General features: G+C 55.3%; 3 protein-coding genes across 3 annotated transcripts; 1 reads left to right on the top strand and 2 right to left on the bottom strand.

Annotated features, from left to right (window-relative positions):
- Window positions 1-507: 507 nt before the first annotated feature.
- Window positions 508-738, bottom strand: BESB_023680 (uncharacterized protein; the record flags this gene model as incomplete). Its single annotated transcript, XM_029361070.1, has 1 exon — window positions 508-738. The coding sequence occupies one exon, from the start codon at window positions 736-738 to the stop codon at window positions 508-510; it is 231 nt and encodes a 76-aa protein (XP_029215885.1).
- A 114-nt stretch (window positions 739-852) lies between these two features.
- BESB_023690 (uncharacterized protein) lies at window positions 853-5,643 on the top strand (the record flags this gene model as incomplete). Its single annotated transcript, XM_029361071.1, has 9 exons — window positions 853-1,576; window positions 2,075-2,500; window positions 2,806-3,425; window positions 3,638-3,725; window positions 3,961-4,014; window positions 4,276-4,338; window positions 4,574-5,023; window positions 5,295-5,332; window positions 5,488-5,643. The coding sequence occupies 9 exons, from the start codon at window positions 853-855 to the stop codon at window positions 5,641-5,643; spliced, it is 2,619 nt and encodes an 872-aa protein (XP_029215886.1).
- A 9,780-nt stretch (window positions 5,644-15,423) lies between these two features.
- BESB_023700 (suppressor of mitotic defects protein) lies at window positions 15,424-18,033 on the bottom strand (the record flags this gene model as incomplete). Its single annotated transcript, XM_029361072.1, has 5 exons — window positions 15,424-15,950; window positions 16,211-16,352; window positions 16,759-16,877; window positions 17,101-17,196; window positions 17,802-18,033. 5 exons carry the CDS (start codon window positions 18,031-18,033, stop codon window positions 15,424-15,426), a joined length of 1,116 nt encoding a protein of 371 aa, XP_029215887.1.
- Between the last annotated feature and the right edge of the window lie 804 nt (window positions 18,034-18,837).

Consider the following 18,837-nt stretch of genomic DNA (forward strand, 5'->3'; position numbering starts at 1 on the left):
AGCCTTCCTTCTGGCGCTGTTCCAGAGCCTTACAGTGCCGGCAGAAAGCATGAAGGCACTCGCGAAGGCCTCGCCTGCCCGGGGCCCGCGCCGAGGAGCGGGAAGAACGGCTCCGTGTGAGATGCTTCAGAGGCAACACATAAGGAGCCTATCAGCCTTTTCACTACGCTCTGAAGTTCACGCAACACGCAGTTTTTCCTCTGAGGACGACTGGCTTCCCACGGAGAGCGCAGCATCGATGCCCATCGCGCCGAGGGTGCTGTCCCCGCGTCGACATCTGCCTTCGCCAGGGCCCAGAGCTGCGTCGCCGTTGTCTTCTGCTTGGCATTCCCCTTTGTCTAACTCTCCTGCATACTGCCAAGGGCCCTACGGTATCGGTGGATTCAATAGGCGTGCCATCGCGTCGGCAGAATCACCTCACGTTCCTCTGCCACGTCGGGCGTATCCTTCTTGGCAAGTTGTCCGCCGCGGGGCTCAATCTCCTCTTGATTCCCTCCCTTCCCCCTGTCAGCCAGCCTCGAGCTCGTTCTCTCTCTCTAACCATTCGCTCCTCCGTCCGTGTTCGTTCTCGTCAGCCTCGTTGCCATCCGCCAGGTCGGCATCGAGCTCCTCTAGCTCCCCGTCGCCGTCTGCTTCTCTCCGGTCGTCCCAGTCCTCTTCGAATCCTGCTTCTTCTCCTTCATCAACTGCGCCTTCCTCGATATCTGTGACGCTAGCTGCGCAGCAGCGGCTTTCCATAACCGCGCCTTCGGTCACCTCGTTGCCTGCATCTTCTTCTTCCGTTCTCACACGGCGCCAAGGACAAGCAGAAAAGCTGCTCGAGGAGCTCGCCGAGATAACCACTATGGATGAATGCCTCTCGTTCTTCTCTGGAAACAAACATCACTTGCGATCGGATGTGTTTCTGGCTCTTCTGAAGCGCATGCAGTTGGTTGCGACCGTGCATCTTTCGAAGCGAGCCACGCGGAGCGACAAGCAAGAGGCACCTCGGCGGGACCCGGGCGGGGGGAGGGCGAGGGAGAAGAGGCCGCGGCGCCTAGAGACCTGTTCCTTGACGCGCCGCCTTCTGCGTCAAGCTCGTCGTCTCTGCGTGGGTTTCGTCTGCCGCCTCCCAGTGTCTGCCGTGCGTATTTTCACAGGTTCTCGGGCTTTCGAGACGTGCAGCGGCACCTCCTGAGCAAAGTCGACTCCTTCCCTGTATGCGACCTTCTTGCCGCGCTTGACATTCTTCAACAGCTCAGTGTCTGTCCGCGTCTCCTGCTGCGCGCGGCCGCGCCGTTGCTGCTGCAGCAGCTGCCGCAGCTGTCTCTCGAGCAAGTTGTGCTGCTTCTGAGGGTCTACGTCCACCCCAACAGCTCCACGCCGGTCGGCCTTCCGAACACTGGCGCAGGCGCTGCGACGGTCGCCCGCGAAGTCACGCACTGGCTGTATGCGTGCGGCAATCGACTGGGGAAGCTGGACAGCACTCTTCTCGCCGATCTCGCGGACGCCGGAAGTCGAGTCCCCGTCAGCCAAGTCGCCCTGCTGCGGCTTCTCCTTTCTCCGGTCCGCCAGCGGATGCATGCCATGAGCGCAAGTGAGTGACCGTGCGCGAGTCGCCACGAGTCGACAGCATGCGGACTAGTCGAGCGCGCCAGCAGATGGGACACAGGGGGGTCGGCCGGTGCAACGTGGGGAGAGAGAAAGATGCAGATGTAGCCACTCGGCCTGATGAGCGGTCGTGGGAGTCACCCTTATGAGATGCATACCGAGTACGTTCCCTTGCGGCGTACATATATCATGCATCGTTTCCAGGCGCTTTCGGAGCTCCATGTGTACGTACTCTGTCCGCGCCATTCGTGTCGTGTTTCGCTGCAAAGGGGCTGACTTTCCTCCTTCATAGTTTGGGCGCTATCTCTCCGGCGCCGCCATTTTTCTCTTGCGCCTAGCAGTTGTCATCTGTAGGGCTCGTGGTTGCGCGCACGTGTAACTCTGCAAGCTGGATTCGCAGTTCTGCGTCTCTATTCCGCCTCTGCATGCATTTCAGTGGATATGTTGTTTCCCCCTGTTTCTGTTGTTTTGTTTCGCACTTCAGAGCAACTGTCCCTGGTGCTGCATGCGTACGCAAAGCACCCGAGCGCAGGGGACGACTTCGTCCTCCAGCAAGGCCTCACGCTGCTCCTCTCGCGCCACTCGGTCCCCGCCATGTCGCTTCCGGCTGTTCTTCGCTGCATCTGGGCGGCGTCCGTGGCCTGCAGCCCAAGCGCCACAGGCACAGCGGGCCGCAGCAGTCCACCGTCGCTGCAGAGGCAGCAGCAGAGTGAGCATCTGAAGCTCTTGGAAGTCCTGTTGACGCGTGCGGAGCCTCTGCTTCTGCGCCACCCCGAGCAGCTCGACGGGCAAGCGGTTGCGACACTCGTTTGGGCCTGCAGTAGAGGTGGAGGATGCCTGGGATCCGCTGCCCTCCTTCAAATGCTGCATCGGCGCACTCTCCGAGTCCATTCCCAGATGAGTCCACAAGGTACGTCGGCCGCGAACCGGCGCCGTGACGAGCCCCGGCTGTGGCTCGGAAATTCTATGTATCCCCTTGATGGATTCCTCGGAGAGGCTGGCGGTGCGTGTCCAACGTCCGCAGTCATGGGGAAAATTAACTTGCTTTGCGGATAGGCACATCCCATCTGCCCTTAGCACGCGAAAATAGCACGCTACTCTAAGCGTTCCATATGGCGGTTCGTGAGCCGCGCGTTCTCCGGCGCGTGGCGCGGGTCTGCCTACTGAAAACTTGCGCGGCATGCGGGCTATCGCGTTCAGATTTTCTGTCTTCAGGCCTGTCTAATACGCTGTGGGGGTTCGCTACGTCTCTGGGCCGCATGGTCGATATCCGCGGAGCAGCCGCGGGTAGCAGCTCCCCAGACAACTCGTCCGAGGAGCCTGTAGACGGCGACGCCGCCTCGCCACAGACTGTGGCAACTGGCGGCTCCTCGACGCGTGGAGGAGTGTCTGGAGCGTCAGCTTCCAGTTCGCCTGCTGCCGGCGGCGCTGGAGAGGTGCCTGGCGCGGGCGCGCCCGATTCGCCTGTAAACGGCGAGGCTCTGTGTGTGCTTCTCTTCCAACACGTGGAGCCGCACGTGCTGCGCTCACTGGCCAGGTGTGAGCCGCAAGACTTGGCGACGCTCTCCGCGGCGTACGCTTTACTCCGCTGCGGCAGCGAGGCGCTGCATACGGCGGTGCAGCAGCTCATCACCGAGAACTGGGCGGACGAGATGAGCGCAGACCAGCTGGTGCGGGTTGCGCACGCGTACGCCATCCTCCGGGGGAGCAGCCGCATGTTTAGCGCGCTCCAAGTCAATCTCTTGCGGAGACTTGAAACGTTCACCGTCCACGGCCTCTGCGACGTCATCTGGAGCTACGTGGTCATGCGTTATCTCGACGAGCAGTTCTTGGAGGTGAGGAGGAGCGGCGCACAGCGGCGAAAGCCCCGCGTGGTGCCTGGGTCACATCTGTCAAACTCGAACGCGCGCCGCGGGCTTTCGGAATGTCAGAGCGTTGCCAGCTGTTTTTGAGGCCAGCGGGTCTGAGCCTTCGTTTCTGGAGAAGGCGTCGGTGTCGTGGGGGCTTAGGAACGGCTTTTTGCGTGGGTTGCGTGTCTGACTTCCAGATGTGTGTCTCTCTAGTGCCTCTGGACCGAGTCGCCGGCGACGATCGATGTGCCTTGCTGTACCCTGCGGCTTCCGAGATCGCCCTAGGTGAGAAAGCATGCCTTCCTTCCGGAGGTGCTGCAGGCTGCTGCGGCCGCGGCAGCTTAAACATGAGCATGCCGCGTTAGCCTTGAGTCAAGACACGTGTGTCCACGCCCTGGAAGACACGTTTACGTACAAATGCAGCCGTTGTCGTTCACTCGCTTGGCAAAAACAGACGACAACGCGCGCCAGATTTGGAGAGTGTAGCAGCTCATGTTGGTATGTCCCGGATGTTTTTCAGCTTTGCCGTCGATGGATCAGATTCGGCTTCAACGCATGCGGAAGTACACTCGGGGTGAGAGAGCGCCGCGGACCTTGTATGCACCCCGAGGAAGGGAAAGCCGCGCGACGCTGCTGGCAGGATACTGCAGTGCGGCGAGACGACATCTGCCTTTTTCTTGTGGTTCGAGTACGCGGGCGGAAGCAGCGGTTTCGCACAAACTGTGCTACCAGAGGGGGTGTGCCTCCAGCTGAAATGCACTTCTTCGCAGTGTGCCGCTCAGCAAAGTCTTTAGAAAACGGTCAGGTTTGTGCTGTTTTGTCCACTTCCTCGCAGAAGCATTTTGGGAGCTGCAACTGCTCGATTTCCCGACCGCCTTCGCGGCCTCTGTTGCTCACAGTAGGTCTATCGTGCGCGTGAAGGAGGCAGTGACATCTTGAGGAACTGCTGGGAAATCTATAGGAGGATCGAGTGCTGCATTTTGGTTCTTCCGTTTGCTGCGCGCATATTTTTTCCCTGGAGCACAGGGACTGGCTAGGCGTCCAGTCACTGGTTGCGCGGCTCTTCGGATGCGCAAACTGTAGGATTATAAGAGAGCGCGGCGCTATCTCAACGCGAGTGTGCGTGTTTACAGCGGCCCGCGTGCTAACTGAAATGCTGGCTTCGTCGAGTACAACCTCCCATCGGCTGAGCGCGTCTAGTGCAGACAACGGCACTGTCAGCGAGCTTCTACAGGGAGAGGGAGATGGTGAAGCAGACAGCCAGCGGTTTGATCGCGACGCCGCTGAGGCTTTGCGATCGTGTTCCATTACCGAGGCGTTCGATTTCCTGGGATATCTCGTCGACGTGTGGCTGCAGCGGCCGTCAGACAGCCGCAGCATGGATGGTGACCAGATGGGTGTCCCGACAAAAAGCATAGCAGGCAATGCCGAGAACAGTTGTGAAGGCGTCGGTAATCAAGTGCTCAATGCCCTACTCGAAGGTGGCGTGGCTCTGCTGTGTCACACGCATGCAACGGTTCACAGAGAAACAGGGAAACCCCTCGGACCGGCGATCATGCGTCACCGGTTCCTCAAACGCAAGAGTAAGCAGAAGAGGAAAAGTTGAAGCGGAGCTGCTTCTGGAGCCTCCCAGTAGCACGCATCTGCAATCCCTTTCCTCAGCAGCTTGCGGCTAGGGTGGTGGCGCGCCTTGTTGCCGTACCCGCCAGCAGTTGTCAACACCAGCGCCATTTCGTCAGAATCAGCGTTCAGTTGGTAATGGCGCCAAGGCGCCCGAGGCGTAGTCATGGCATTACATCCAAGACTGGTATCACGACGTAGCCATTTCTTCTCTTGTCCTGTATCCCACCGCAGACGTACCGACCGTCAACCTTCTCTGGGACGTATGGAAGGTAAGAACCGCGTTGTCTGGCAGGCGTCAGTACTTTGTTTCGTGTTCCAGACCTAACGGAGGCGAAGCAACTGACGATACAATGTACAGTGCTGTGCTAGCGTGCCGGCCCGCTGGATGAGGATCGCTGTGCCCTGTGTCCATATCGGCTCTCAGACTCTGCCCACGACGAAGGCCCGGGTAGAATGGCTTCACGCAAAAATCGTCCGAGCCTTGAGAGAAGAACAGGCTCGTCAAGCGTCACGTGACTTAAATCGAGCGCGCGTATCAGCATCCAACGGGAAAGTCGTTAGAGCCGAACTGCACGCATAAGACAGACCTACTGCGAAATATGTCACGCGAACAGTTCCTGCACGTTCCCCCGTGATGAGATATCTCCATGGGATGCTTGCGACATGTTCTCGCGAGCCCCGTGTTGCTGAGTCAGAGCGCGAGAGCTCTGTCGTCTGTGGCGCCCATCAAAAGTCTCAAAGTTTTTTATTCATTGGCTGACGAAGACAGCAATGTGTCAGGCTCAGCCTGTCGCAAAAACAACTTCTTCGCTGAGTATTTTTCATCTTTGGGATGTTCCTTCGGTAGCTGCCTAGGGTCGTCGCTTGCTGCCGCGGATGCGTTTTGTGTTGCATCAATGCCTAAGGCCAGAAACCGCTGCGATTACAGATTGGCTCCTACAGCGTCACTTACGGTGACATCCACGTCAGCCTCTTCCACAGCAGTAGTGCCTTGAGTTAGTGCGAGTCACAAAGACAATTAAAGCGTCGTGGTGCCCGCGTCAGTGCACGGGGGTAGTCTGACCGTTTTGCAGAGGCATATTTGGACGGCACAGACGTAAATACGCATAGCTCCACATACTACGTCGTTCCCCAAGAAGAGAGTGAATCAGTGGAAACGTCTAAGCCAAGACTGGAGAGTACGAAGATAAAGTGCACGGATCCAACATCGTCGTGTAGGTCACCCTGCTGGGTCTGCGATGAAGACCTCAACTTCGTCTTCGTCATAGAGCTTTTCGTTCTCTTCGAATTCTCTGAGGCACTGAACAGGCAGGCACTGTATCAGACACGTCCACGAGAGCGAGAACGTCGACGCTGCCTTATTAAAGCACCAGCATGGCAAGTTTGAGGGGACCTGGGCTAAGTACACTACGCACGTAAACGGAGACCTGTTTACTGTGGCCTCTACGTGGTGCAGCTGCACTGTGGACACCCCAGGCTGCTACACTCGAAGCAAGGGTAACTCTGCACTCCCTGTGGCCGACTGTGTTGACCGATGCGAAACTGAGCGAAACTCCCCTCGAATAAGGCATGCTAACCAGTCGAACGGGGAAGGGAGTGAAACAGAAATACACCAGGAACAATTATTCGCTGATATTCGCCTGTCTATTCTAGCCGAACCATTTTCTGCCTTCCACGTCGCCGGTCTGACTAGTTGACTTGTGATATCCTTGGTGAATATGGGAAAAGTGTGGCGACAGCGTTGGAAAACGCGAACCCTGTAAACGTGTTACCCCACAAGTACCAAGCATAACACGGGTGTAATGACCCCGTAGATTTGCATGTTTCAAGTTTCTTCTTCATGAGCTCTCAGCGGCGGCCGACCCGTGAAATACATTAGTGAGACAAAGCCTAACCTGAGGTACGTCTCTGAGATCCAACAGGGGAACGAAAGGAGGACGCCTCACGGGTCTGGGAGAAATTCGCTCTGATATGCTCGCGCAATTGCTACTATGGGACCTGCGAGGCCACAGCCCAATAATGAGGAACACCCTCCCACCGTGTGTTCCACTCCAGGTTGAAACGCGGAGATAAAACGTGCTGCAGTCTTATTCACGATGTTTTTTCCTAGAACGCAGTGGTTCACGTGTGCTCGCCTCCCGGGATACTAAGTTGAACAACAACACGTGGTTTAAATAACGGCAAGATGGAAGAAATCCTGTGATGGCCTGTTCTGTTGCGCGCTACAAATGGGGGACATATCAGGCCACCTCTGACAATTAGTGTTCGGGGCATGTGACATTTCAGAACTACGGCAGCCAAAATCAGGTTACGAACCAAATCTCGTGGCGGGTTGTGAACCAATCGAAAAAACCGTTTTCTGACAAGTCTCTCTACTTACGATGCACTTGCGGGCCGCTCCGTTTGGTCGGAGTCATCTGACCGGGCTTCTGGGGAGGGAATCCGGTACAGTTTGCACACACAAAACTTGTACCCCTCTCTCGGAAGGGTATTCAGTCATATGCAGAGGAAGGGACCCTAGATGTCAAAGTATGCTTTGCGTCCACCGCACGCAAGCAGCCCGCTAGAGAAGGTCAGTCGTCCTCTATCGTTGACTATTGTCGTGCATGAGTTTATCAGCGTGCGTTGGCTCAGAAGTCGTATAACGAGAATGGACGGAAGCTGAGATGTACTTGACGATGAATGTGTTATTTCTCTTGGCAAGCAACAAAGCGAGAAGCCTGCGTGCAAGCCCGATGTAAGCAAATGCGGTAGTGCCCTGCGAGCTCCCTGGTTGGTTCCCAGCTGGCACCTTCGTACCCATCGCGGGTGACTCGTATGGTGCGTCAGCAGTTCATCTGGCAACGAGCGGTGGCAAGCCCTCTTACAGTGAGGGTGCTGGGAAGCACGCGTTGTGTGGCTTGCCCCGCAGGCGTACCGCCGCTAACGCGGTTTCTTCTATCGGAGAAGGCACCGCATTCATGCCTCTCAACCCGGTGGCAAAGTGGAAAGCACGGATGCCCCGTCTCTTGGGGTCCGCAAGTATCCAGTCGAAACGGGATTCGGTTCCCAGAGCTGCAGATCCGGCTCAGCCTTACCAGTAGGAGCAGCCACTGGAATTTCTACTACATGGAAGTAATTTACTGGTGCTCGTACAGAAATCCGCGACTGTTCGCTTGGTGTAGCCTGAAACAAGCTCATCCTTGTTTGTCCCTTCGAGGGGCACCTGCCACTGTAGTTTGTATCAAAAGAAGCACCCTTCACTCTGTTCTGCAGAACTGGCGCATCTTGTGCATCCGGTTCAGCCCTGCCATCTACCGCGAGAGGTGATGCAAAAGTTGTCGCCATCTTCTCTTGCCGGCTACTCGCTCGTCTGCTTGGAAGTACGTGAGGCTGTGGCGTTTTTTCCATGTCATTGCTGGGTGTGGCGGCTTGTATCCTAAGAATGTCAGGCCTTCCAGGTTCTTCCGGTGCCGGGGCCGAGAGATATAGGTTTCCTTGAGGGGGTAAACCGTGCGTAAAACTGGCTGCCAGCAGTCGCGGTGTAGACGGCCGGATACGGGGGGATGATGGTTGTTGGTAAGGAGATGTGTGTTCGAGTACTCCAAGAGAAACGTTGTGTTGCTTTGCAGCCTCGGGGTAAACCAGTAGCCGATCTGTTATTTTGGTCAAGTGGGCTTTGAGGCTGTCTTCATTACGGGCATGTACTGGAGGTACGTCCTCTGGTTCCAGAGCTTGATTTGATGCGGGAGGCAATGCTCCTTGCAGCGCCACAAGTGGGCGCGGCGCGGCTGACGGCTTCGATGATGCAAACCCGTTTGTTTGGCCCGGTTCCTCGCACACAGTCGTGTGCGCACCACCCGCCTTGCATGGATGACAGTCCTCTTCGTTTCTAAGGATACAAATCCATCTGACGGGCTGACCGAGTTTGTCTCTTCGTTCGCGTATATCTCGGGATCCAGGGTCGCTGTCCTGCCTCGCTTCCCAATACGATACGGCATCGGATGTGGTTCCAGCGGAAGGCACCTGCACAGCGCCGATTGATGCAACTTTCCCCACGGTCAGTTGTTCGCCCTCCACGCGAGTTCGGTTGTCAGTTTCATACGCCTTTCCTGGTCCGCGCACCCGACTTTCGTCCCCTGCCTTGAGGCTTTCGCTTCGCGTTTGTGTGACTGGCAGGTGTTCTACCCCCCCATCACCGGGGGTAACGTCCCCTGCGAGGGGCACTGGTACCCCGCGGGACCCGAGGAAGTTACCCTGTGGGCAGCTAAGCTTTCTGTTCAGGGCGTCAAGAGTTGCAGCATAGGAAGCCCGAACGCATGAGAGCACAGCGCCAAGCTGTGTCAGGGGGGCGTAAACATCCGCGCCGCAGATACAGCATACCGCGGCAGCCTCAAGCAGCTCTGACAACCTCCGCTGTGACTCTAGATCACATTGGGCTCCCCAGCCCCAATTGTGATGCATTTCACCCGTCAGGCGTTGCAGTCGCCCCCACGCTTCTCCAGCAGGAACTCCCATAGCAGTGGACGCGCCATGCTCGCTTGAGTCTGTCGATTCGGCAAGGGCATCTGGGAAAGGTGCAACCGCTGCTGTCGCATGGCCAGGGTGCGTCTCTCTCCGCTCCTTCAGGGCAACTGCGAAGCATGACGTTACATGGAGAACTGCAAAAATATATGAGGGCGATGGGATTCAGAAAGTGCAGCTTCCCTGCCGCACAATAATGACCAAAATACTGGGGGTAACTTCTGCGCACCCTTTTGGCCACTCGCGGATACGGATCTCACCTTGGAAACTGGAATCTAGCCGGTCTGATGGTGCTGCCATTCTGTTCGACGGCAATTCTCCAACAGGGGAACCCTGAATAAGGGAGCGCTGGGGAAGACCGATGACGCTGCAGTTCGCCTGAGGTGCAGTAGTGCGGCCCGGGGTTGTGGATGCAGTGACGATCGAAGCTGCACGCGGACTTCCAGCTTCTCCTCCGTCGTAACCCGACGTGGAACTTTGAGGTGCTCCTGCTGTTGTCCATCTAAAGTGGTTTGGAAGGCCACCAGGGGCCGTCTCACAGCTGTCACATGTCGGCTCCCCTCTCCCTGGTGGACGGCACTGATGGAAACAGTGTTCAACATCAGCTTCCGGTTCCTTCATAGGCAGCCACGGAAGCGACCTCGAACAGGATTCCGCAGCAGAACACGAACGCTTTTGCAGGTTCCAAGAATGACGAGATGGCGACTGTTCCGGGCTAGCGGCCGAACAACGAAATGAGGGAGGGCGGAAAGCTGGCTCGTTGCAGAGTTCCCGCTCTGCCACACAAGCACTGGTCTTGGGTCCCAAGCCGTTTTGTGGCGCCCGTGCTGTTGTAGGTGGCGTCGACACATCCGCCGGCGAACGCCGAGTATCTGGGAAGGGAATTCCCTCCTTTCCATAGAATGCCATGCACCGCCGCGAACTTGGTAGCTCCGTGCCCTGTGAGTTAGCTTTCTCCTCGCTGGCCAGACTTGCAAAAAGTCGGCGGCTTCGGAGGGCTGCATCTGCGTCACCAGCTGCAATGCCTTCGTTTGTAATCCACTCCGCTAACAACTGTTTCTGCAGCTCTTGCAGGTTGGCCACTTGATTTTGATGTTGTTGCTGCTGAGTGACTTGTCGTTGGATCCGCTGCATTTCCCGGTGCTGCCGAAGCGCTCTTAGCTTGAGCTGCTGATGCCTCTCGTTCGCCCGAGCGCAGCTCGGTATTCTGGTGCTGCAACTGCTATCAAGTCCCGCGCCGCAGGCGACCCGGCTCGTTCCAACGCCGCCTCTCGTGCACGTAGACAAAATAGTTTCAGGAGTGGTATCAATTTCTCCAGGGCGCACGGTGACCCAGCTATTGATGTCGGAGCTCTTTGCTGTCAGATGCTCAAGTTGCAACCTAGGCATCGCTGCCAGCCGCCTTGCAGCGGCCGCGGCCCTAGTCAGCGTGACGCGCGTGTCTGGCCACGAATAAGGGAGATCAAATTCGAGTGAAGCACCCTTGTACACACCCGCATCGCGTGCTTCATTCACGATCGACACAGGATAGCCTTCGTGAGTGTGCTAGGGCTGCCCCCGCCCTTTGCTAACAATACGCGACAATGTGTCCTGACCTTCTGCGTGCTACCACTCGATCTGTTCGCGGGCATGCTACATGGCGAAATGAATAGCGTAGATTGAATCTGCCATCTGTACGCTGTCGTGTGAATATGCCTCCTACTGAATGATAGTAAACCAGCACGAGACCATTTCCCGCCACTATTAACTTTCAATGAACGCACCTGTGTCGGTAACCGATTTCAGACATTGGCGGCCGACGGAAAGCATTGCGCTACCCCGGGATGCGCCTATTGATCTTTTGCTGGCAAGTGCTGCCTCCACCACGATTGATTTGTTGGCACACAGCGAAGAACTAGGGCAAAGCGCAAACGCGGTGGCGAGATCCGGAGTGGACGCCGACAACGGCAAGATTCTTCGTACCAGTGACGAAGCTGATTGTCCTGTGTTCTGTCAAGTATAGCCCAACACGGGCGTTGCACACCGCAACGGACTCGACACCGATGCTGGATATCATACATGGCCTGCAGCACACTCGCGTGGAAGCCTAAATTCCTTATGTAAACTGTTTCGTCTCCTAGAGAGATTCCGAACTGCGAGAGTGTTGTACTTGAATGTTTCAATGGAGAGTATACCTTATCAGCTTGATTTTGTGGCTCGTTCAACGATTGCTCAAGTGATTGCAGACGGGCTTGCTTGCACTGCAAGCAGTCTGAAGCTACATGGGTGTTCATGCGACGTGGTCGCATGACTTGTTTGCAGTACCTCTCTTTGCAAAAACAATTTCCGAGTCCCGAAATCGAATATATATTCTTCACAGTGAGACATGCGTGTGGTCTATCTGAAGCTTACTAGCCGGTCTTGGAAGAGGGTGCTTTGCATCCCCGAAGGTTGTCGTTTAAGTAAGTTGCTGCCGTTTGCAGAGCTAGATCTGCTTCCGGCAATTTGTTTCGCGGCAGGCGGCATGGGCAAACATTGAGCGCGTCGCTGTTGTTGCCCCTGGATTCGTGCTGCTCTGCACGGGGGACATCAGAATGGATTTACGCTCTGAGAAGTACTTCATACCGTTTGCGGGGAGCTACGCGTTACCTAGACGGCGCCATTGACCTCAAATACCTCGATAAGTGGACCGTAGCACTAGGTCACGAGTTCAGCCGTTGTAAGCGTCTCCGTCGAGTGGTCAAGGAACGTGTGGCAGGGGCAGCCTCCTTGTGTTCTACTCGGCATGACAGCGCGTGTGACGCATCTGTTTAGCATTTGCGGGCACGCCATTCCGCATACGGGAGAAACCATTTTAGTATATTCCTCAGAACTCTCAAGTTAAAGTCACCATCAGCGAATCAACGGGAAGAGAAACGTGAAGTGGAAGCCACTGGGCACGGCCTTCAACCGCACCACCACGATCAGAAAACGGGCACGGCTCAGCTTCAGCATACATGGTGGGAGCATATTCTTACCGTGGCTGCGCACTCAGCGTCGTGGCTGATTTCGATCGTCCGAATCGCTGAGTGGCAGACCGAAGGCGGCTCGATATAGGGACTTTCTCTCGAGTGACTACCCCAGTGTCCCGCTGCCGACTGCCCGGAAGCGTGCCGGATACCGCCGCTGGCTTTCCTGCGACGTGAAAGATGATGCCCACAACTCCCGTTTCACGGAGGTAGTGGCTGCTCCATTCGTGAGAAGATCTTGCGTAATCGTTCGTCTGCCTGTAAAGACGACTCCTGCGTGGTTCTCGTTCCCTTCCCAAACAACCTACTTTTTGTGGCGTGCTTGTCCACCCGTCACCTTCTGCGGCAAGCCCTAAATACAGTCACATGCGATGCTAGCTTGAAGCGCGAACACTGAATTTGTGCTTGGCAGCACGAGCTCGCACACAAAACTTACCTGCATCAGAAACCTTCTGCCGAAGTCCTGTTGCGAGGACTGTAGCAGCGCCGCTGCCAGTAGCTGAGGCTTCTGGTCTGCAACCTACAGTCCCATCGCTCTTCTGGCGTAAATCAACGAGGGACGCGTTCCGTGCCAGCAGGAGGACTCCTCGCGTATTATCCTGGATCGATTGCCTCGTGTTCACTTGCATCAACGACACGTCACCGTGTCGGGCAGTTCTAGAGGCCTCGTCCTGGAGGATATCATACTGTCTAGCCGGGATCGCAGTTTTGCGTCTTCTGCCCACTTCGCATCCACCTGAAGGGTTGCCATTGATATGCTTGATCCGACTCACAGTGTGCACGCCGCCGCTGACTGCGCTATTTCGTGTGGCGCCGCATACGAACTTAGCGTCGGAGGCGTTACATTGCCCGGCAAGCGGGGCCTTCGACAGCTCCTGGGTCTCTTCTTCGTACTTTTTCCATTTGGAAGTTATCCTCTGGATACTGTCTCGGTCATTCTTGACTAGACTGGCAAAGGGGGCGCCGGCACCAACGCCGCCTGCAAGGAGACTGCTGTGTTCTATTCGTCTCGTCTCCTCCACGCGGTGCGGAACGCGGTGCATTGCCATTGTGAGACTCCGTAGGTGACCACTCGTTGATAGATGCGCCAAAATTCAATCAACTGAAGTGCATTGCTTCTTACTCTTTGACGGCACTCGTTCTCGTGAGATGCGCCTGATGTGGAGTACAGTTGCGGAACGAGCCCCGCACGGCTATAGAGAGTACACCACTAGTTGCCACCTCCCCACGGTAGCCTTCGCAGTGGCCCAGCTCACGCTACACGGACATTGTGTGCAGTTTGTCCGTGAGTACCAGCAGGAGTGCAGGAAAAATGTACGCCGTTGGTGCTTAAGCAGCGTCCAAAATCTGGCTGGTCACGTAACATGCATGTGGCCGAAGGGAAAAACACTTTTGCTCGGTCTTGTCACACGACTGCCGAGGGGGGTTTTGCAGCACATGGCAGAATACCCTTCAACTGTGCCTGCGGACCTCGTGAAAAAGCAAAACCCTTTGTGAAGTAGGTAGCCACACTTGAAAGAGAACAGTGCGTTACTGTACACGCTCTGTGACCATTTTGTGTAAACATGCTTTCGCTGAACGAAACCCTCACTCGCGGGTATCCGTCCCATACAACGATAAAAAGCAGCAATATACATATCAAGACGTTAATAGCCACCCTCACCTGTGGCGGTTGTACAATTTTCCCAGCACGTGTTCAGCTTGCAAATGCATTGGTGCCCAATTGGGGGGCGGGTGTGGGTCCCGAAGGCCAGCACGGGCTGTGTGCGATTGCACTGCAGCCATCGTCATTGAGCAGGGTGTCGAATCATGCAGGCTTTTGAGGCTCGATTGATGGTACGCATACACGAGACAAAACTCGCATAGGGTATGAGACTTTACCACAGCGATCCTTGCCACGTGATAGCGACGAAAGTGCTGGTCGGGAGACGATGGGGTGACAGTTGCACGTGGAACTCGAACGCCCATCAACTCAAGGCATATCTGCTCATCTAAATAAGAATATCTTGTTTTGCCGATACAGGCAAGCACTCAGATAGCCTGTGGATCTTGCTTGGGCAGCGGGACATGTTGCCGGAAGAAGCCGATGCTCGCTTCTATCGCGTTCCTCCTCACAACAACTCCCGATTGGCTTCAAGGCTCTGCGCTTGCAGATAACAAAGTACTGGGAAGTTCCCTACCTTTGTTCATGCTTCAACCGCGTGACCGCACTAGCTGCAACCAGCTGCAGTTTCTATTCTTACAACAGCCCCACCGACAATCAAGCTAACACACACCTTTGTGGGTTTGCCGCTTCCAGATCCCGTATCTTCCAGGTGTCATCGTAACGCGACGTATGCGGCACAAAAGTAAAAAACACGGTGAACACGTATAGTGATGTGTTGCTGCGCAGCAGACCCGAGCAGGGTGACTGTGAACGCGCAGTCATATATCTGGAGGATATACTTGGCACTACATCAACGCTCTTCAGGTCCACTAGGTCGCAGAGGGAACCAGAGTGCAACAAAAACTGCTCAGTCACTCTCGCCTCGCATACTTCTGTAAATTCTCGTTGACGTGTGAGATAACGATGAGAAAATCTAAGCTCATCAGATAGTGGTCTACTCACTCCCCGCCGAAGTCAGAATCAATCACGTCCCCGTTGGCTGGGCGACACCTATACCATCGTACTGCGCGTAATAAAGAGTCTTGTGTTAGTGGCTATCTGATTGGTATTGTCTGTACAGAGTATCTAGGGCAGAAGAAATGAAGCGTATTTGGAAGAACAACGTGGAAAAGGAAATTCGACGGACCAGCATCCGGCACCGAATCACAAGCTACATCATGACCACATCACAGAAAAACAGCGTTGCTCGTTACCAACACGTCTCCTATTTTCTACACTCCTGCCGTTCACACTGATCACCGGCGTTCTCTGAGCGGAGCCTCTTCCTGAGTCTCTTCCGCTGATTCCTCGTCAAGCCCGAAAAGTCAATGCCAGAAGAATCTCTCGTGCCACTACCGAGGTCGGAGCCCCCCCGCTCGTGCTCTCGGGTTCTGTTTTGGGAAAACTGACACAACGTGTCTTGATCGCCGGGGTCGCCTCGGGAAGAAGCATGGTCTTGATGCAACTTTGCGACACTTTCCTCCACAGGGTCGCCGTAGCTGTCATCAGAATCATACATTTCTGAGATATCCTTACGGTGATGTCTGTGGTGTGGCCTTGAACGCTTGCGCGAAGACTGTTCCGATTTAGGAGCCCCTTGTAGCGTATCAGGCCTGCGTGCACATTCTTCCACTGGCGGATCTGCAGGTTCCTGAGCGTGGGTAACAGCAACGAACTGCCGCTCCCACTGTGCCTGAAACATCAAATAAAGATCCATGGCGGCGCGGCAGTCTTCGACGGAACTGTGGGCTCCTGAGACGCAGCACACTCAGCATCGCTCACGAGGATCTTGTCAGGCACCCACGTAGTAAATCAATGTGAAAGCGGTATCAGACGACAAAGCTGCGAGCCACCGGCATACCAGACGGTCGGTACGAAGAGAGTGGAGTGGGAAACCCTCACTAGGACTACCTCGAGCACTTCTGACTGAATGCGCGTCGTGCTAGGGTTCATCAGAGCCTACTAGAGAACACTACAATCTGAAGCATCATCATTCAGCAGTTGGCCCTTACCTGTCTGGATCTCCCGATTCAGCCACGATTCCGCCAGACGCCTCAACGAAGGGACAGCGTTGCGAGACATGCCTGCTGGGCGCAACGGTTTGTACTTGCTCGTATCGCGAATCATGTGAACCGGATGATCAAGGGCTAAAACCTACACAACCACACCATGCTTGAACACGGTTGCGCAAGCTTACGGACCCCGCTGGGGTCAATGCGGACGCCTGAAGCCGCGCGCAGGCGCCTCCATTGTTCCTGTCATTCATGCGACTGCTCAAAGGCAGACACGACTGAAAGACAGGCCGCATGCCGCCCCGCAACAAATCCTGTGTTTGACGTTCAGCCATTAACACTGAACCTTTCACAAGGTGATGTCATCCCGAGCTTCTCACCAAAGGCTTCCAACCTGCTTGAGCCTTCCGCCTGCGCATATGCAGCTCCGAGTGGTGGTGCATCGTGCTCACTGGCCCTAGATAACGGCCCCGACGGTTATCACCCCACTCAGATCGCGCCGGTTTCATCTACCGGCCCCCCGAGGAGTGACAACCGCTTCACCTCACCTGCAGATCGTGCTGAAGGGCGTGCCCCACCAAAACCTTCCCTCTGATCAAATCGGTAACGAGAGTCCGCGCCGCTTCAAACGATATTCCTCTGTCTCGTATAATAGCCCACGAGAGTCCTGCGCAGACACGGGGCACACTAGTCTCAGAGAGTTGCACTGCTGTGGGCGATTCGCCGTTGACCGAACTCTCACTCACAGCCTGCATCTCACGGCTGCAAGTCGAAGGTAATTCGCTGGACGTAATCTACTATCTATGTACGCAGCAGGCTGCAGTGGCGAGCTGCATGAACGAAAAAGAGGGCAGGAGTGTCATCGATGGGAATAGACCCTAACACCCGACCTGTCACATGTTGGCGGAAGTCCGTGATGCGCATGTCCGGTTTAACGATTTCATCCAGCAGAACGTCGCCGTGCGCATTGCAGATCGACACTCGGGCTGCACAGAGGAAATCAGCAATCAGACGCATCTACATCTTACCCTCCATATAAGAGCACGAGTCGGTAGATTTGCAAATAGGCTGCTGACCGACACGCCCACAGACCCCGTCAGGAGGAGAGGCCGGCAGATGCGGGCTGGGCATCTGACGCAATACGTATGACGTCAGGCGGCTTTGCAAGCACTCAATGTGAGCGAGGAACTGTTTTCAAATTCACGGCGTGGCAGTGCACCAACTACTCAGGGGAGTAATCAGAACCACGGAGTTGAATGACACTACAGCAGCTTGCTATCCATCGAGCAAACGGACAAATGACAGTCCGGAGGCCTCAACATGTGCGGAGCCACCCCTTTCTACGCGACCGGAACGCATAAGTAAGTAAATGGTGTCGAGCAGTTTCTTTTTATTTGCACAGCGTCGTGCAAAAACATGCAGCAACACTGGTGCAGCGATCAGCGTGCATTACCAGTCAGACACGTCCTGAAGCTACATTCTCTATTACGTTCAGCCGAGAATGGGATTCCTAAGTAACTATCAACTACTATCTTCTTGGAAATGTGCAGTACAAACTGGAGAACGAAACGCTACATGCTGCGTAACTCACCTAACGCACTGATGCTCCCATCCAAGCCACAACCAACCATCTCGCAGTCGAGTGAAACGGGCGGCGCTGGCGGTTGTGCCGCCGAATCATTCCTGCGGTTGCCGCGCGGTGTGCAATTACCGAAAAGTTGGCGTAGTTGCTGATGGGGACTTCCATGCTTGCCGCCGCGAGAACGGTGGAAAACCCCCCTCCACCGCGGGCAGTTGCTCGCCGACCCAGATGCGGTCGACATGTCGGCTAAAAACACAAGTTGGCAGCGTCCTTATACAGCAATGCTCTCCATAAGGCGTCACAAAATTGAAGCCGCAGTGTCTCGGGACTCTCGCTCGCAGGCCCTTAAGCGGAAGGTCGCACGCATCGGCTCAAAGGCAATGAGAGGTTCGATCGTAGGAACTGGCTCGCCTCTACGGAATAGCGCCTCTCATTGTACTTTAATAGCTTAGAAGCAGTACACGGAACGACGGCAGCAATTGCTGAGCCCTCTCGAAGTAAAAAATGGGATCAAACGGCCATTGCACGGAAAAAAATGAAACATTCACTATTTTTGGAGTGTATTTATTAGCCCACTGAGTATGAAATTGCAACTGAGCCGGGGGAAACGCTGATTGATCGACTTCAGCTGGCACTTCAACCGCGAAACAGCTGAGCGGCTGATGCAACATACGTACTACCTTGAGTGTGCTGAACAAGCGCCGCTGTTTACCAAAGTTAGTTGGCACAACCAGTAATCTTGAGTCAAGATGCTTAAGGCATGCAAGGGAAACACAGGACAGGTTAAAAAATTCACTCTACTCGTGCAACACGCCCGAGCCCGCATGCGACGGGATAACGCCCAGAGCATCAATATTTAGAGACTGAAGAGAGTCAACTCCACATCCAATGTTTGCACCATAAGAAACACATGTAGTATTTATTCTCCTTAGAGTACAAAGGAGTATCTTGTTACATGATGTGATCCTTCTTGTCCCCGTTATATCTGCCAGATTTATTGCGCATGCATCTTGCATGCAGATTGAATGAAAACGCTGATTGATGA

This window comes from Besnoitia besnoiti, chromosome XII (genome assembly GCF_002563875.1).
Source record: "Besnoitia besnoiti strain Bb-Ger1 chromosome XII, whole genome shotgun sequence".
NCBI lineage: Eukaryota > Apicomplexa > Conoidasida > Eucoccidiorida > Sarcocystidae > Besnoitia > Besnoitia besnoiti.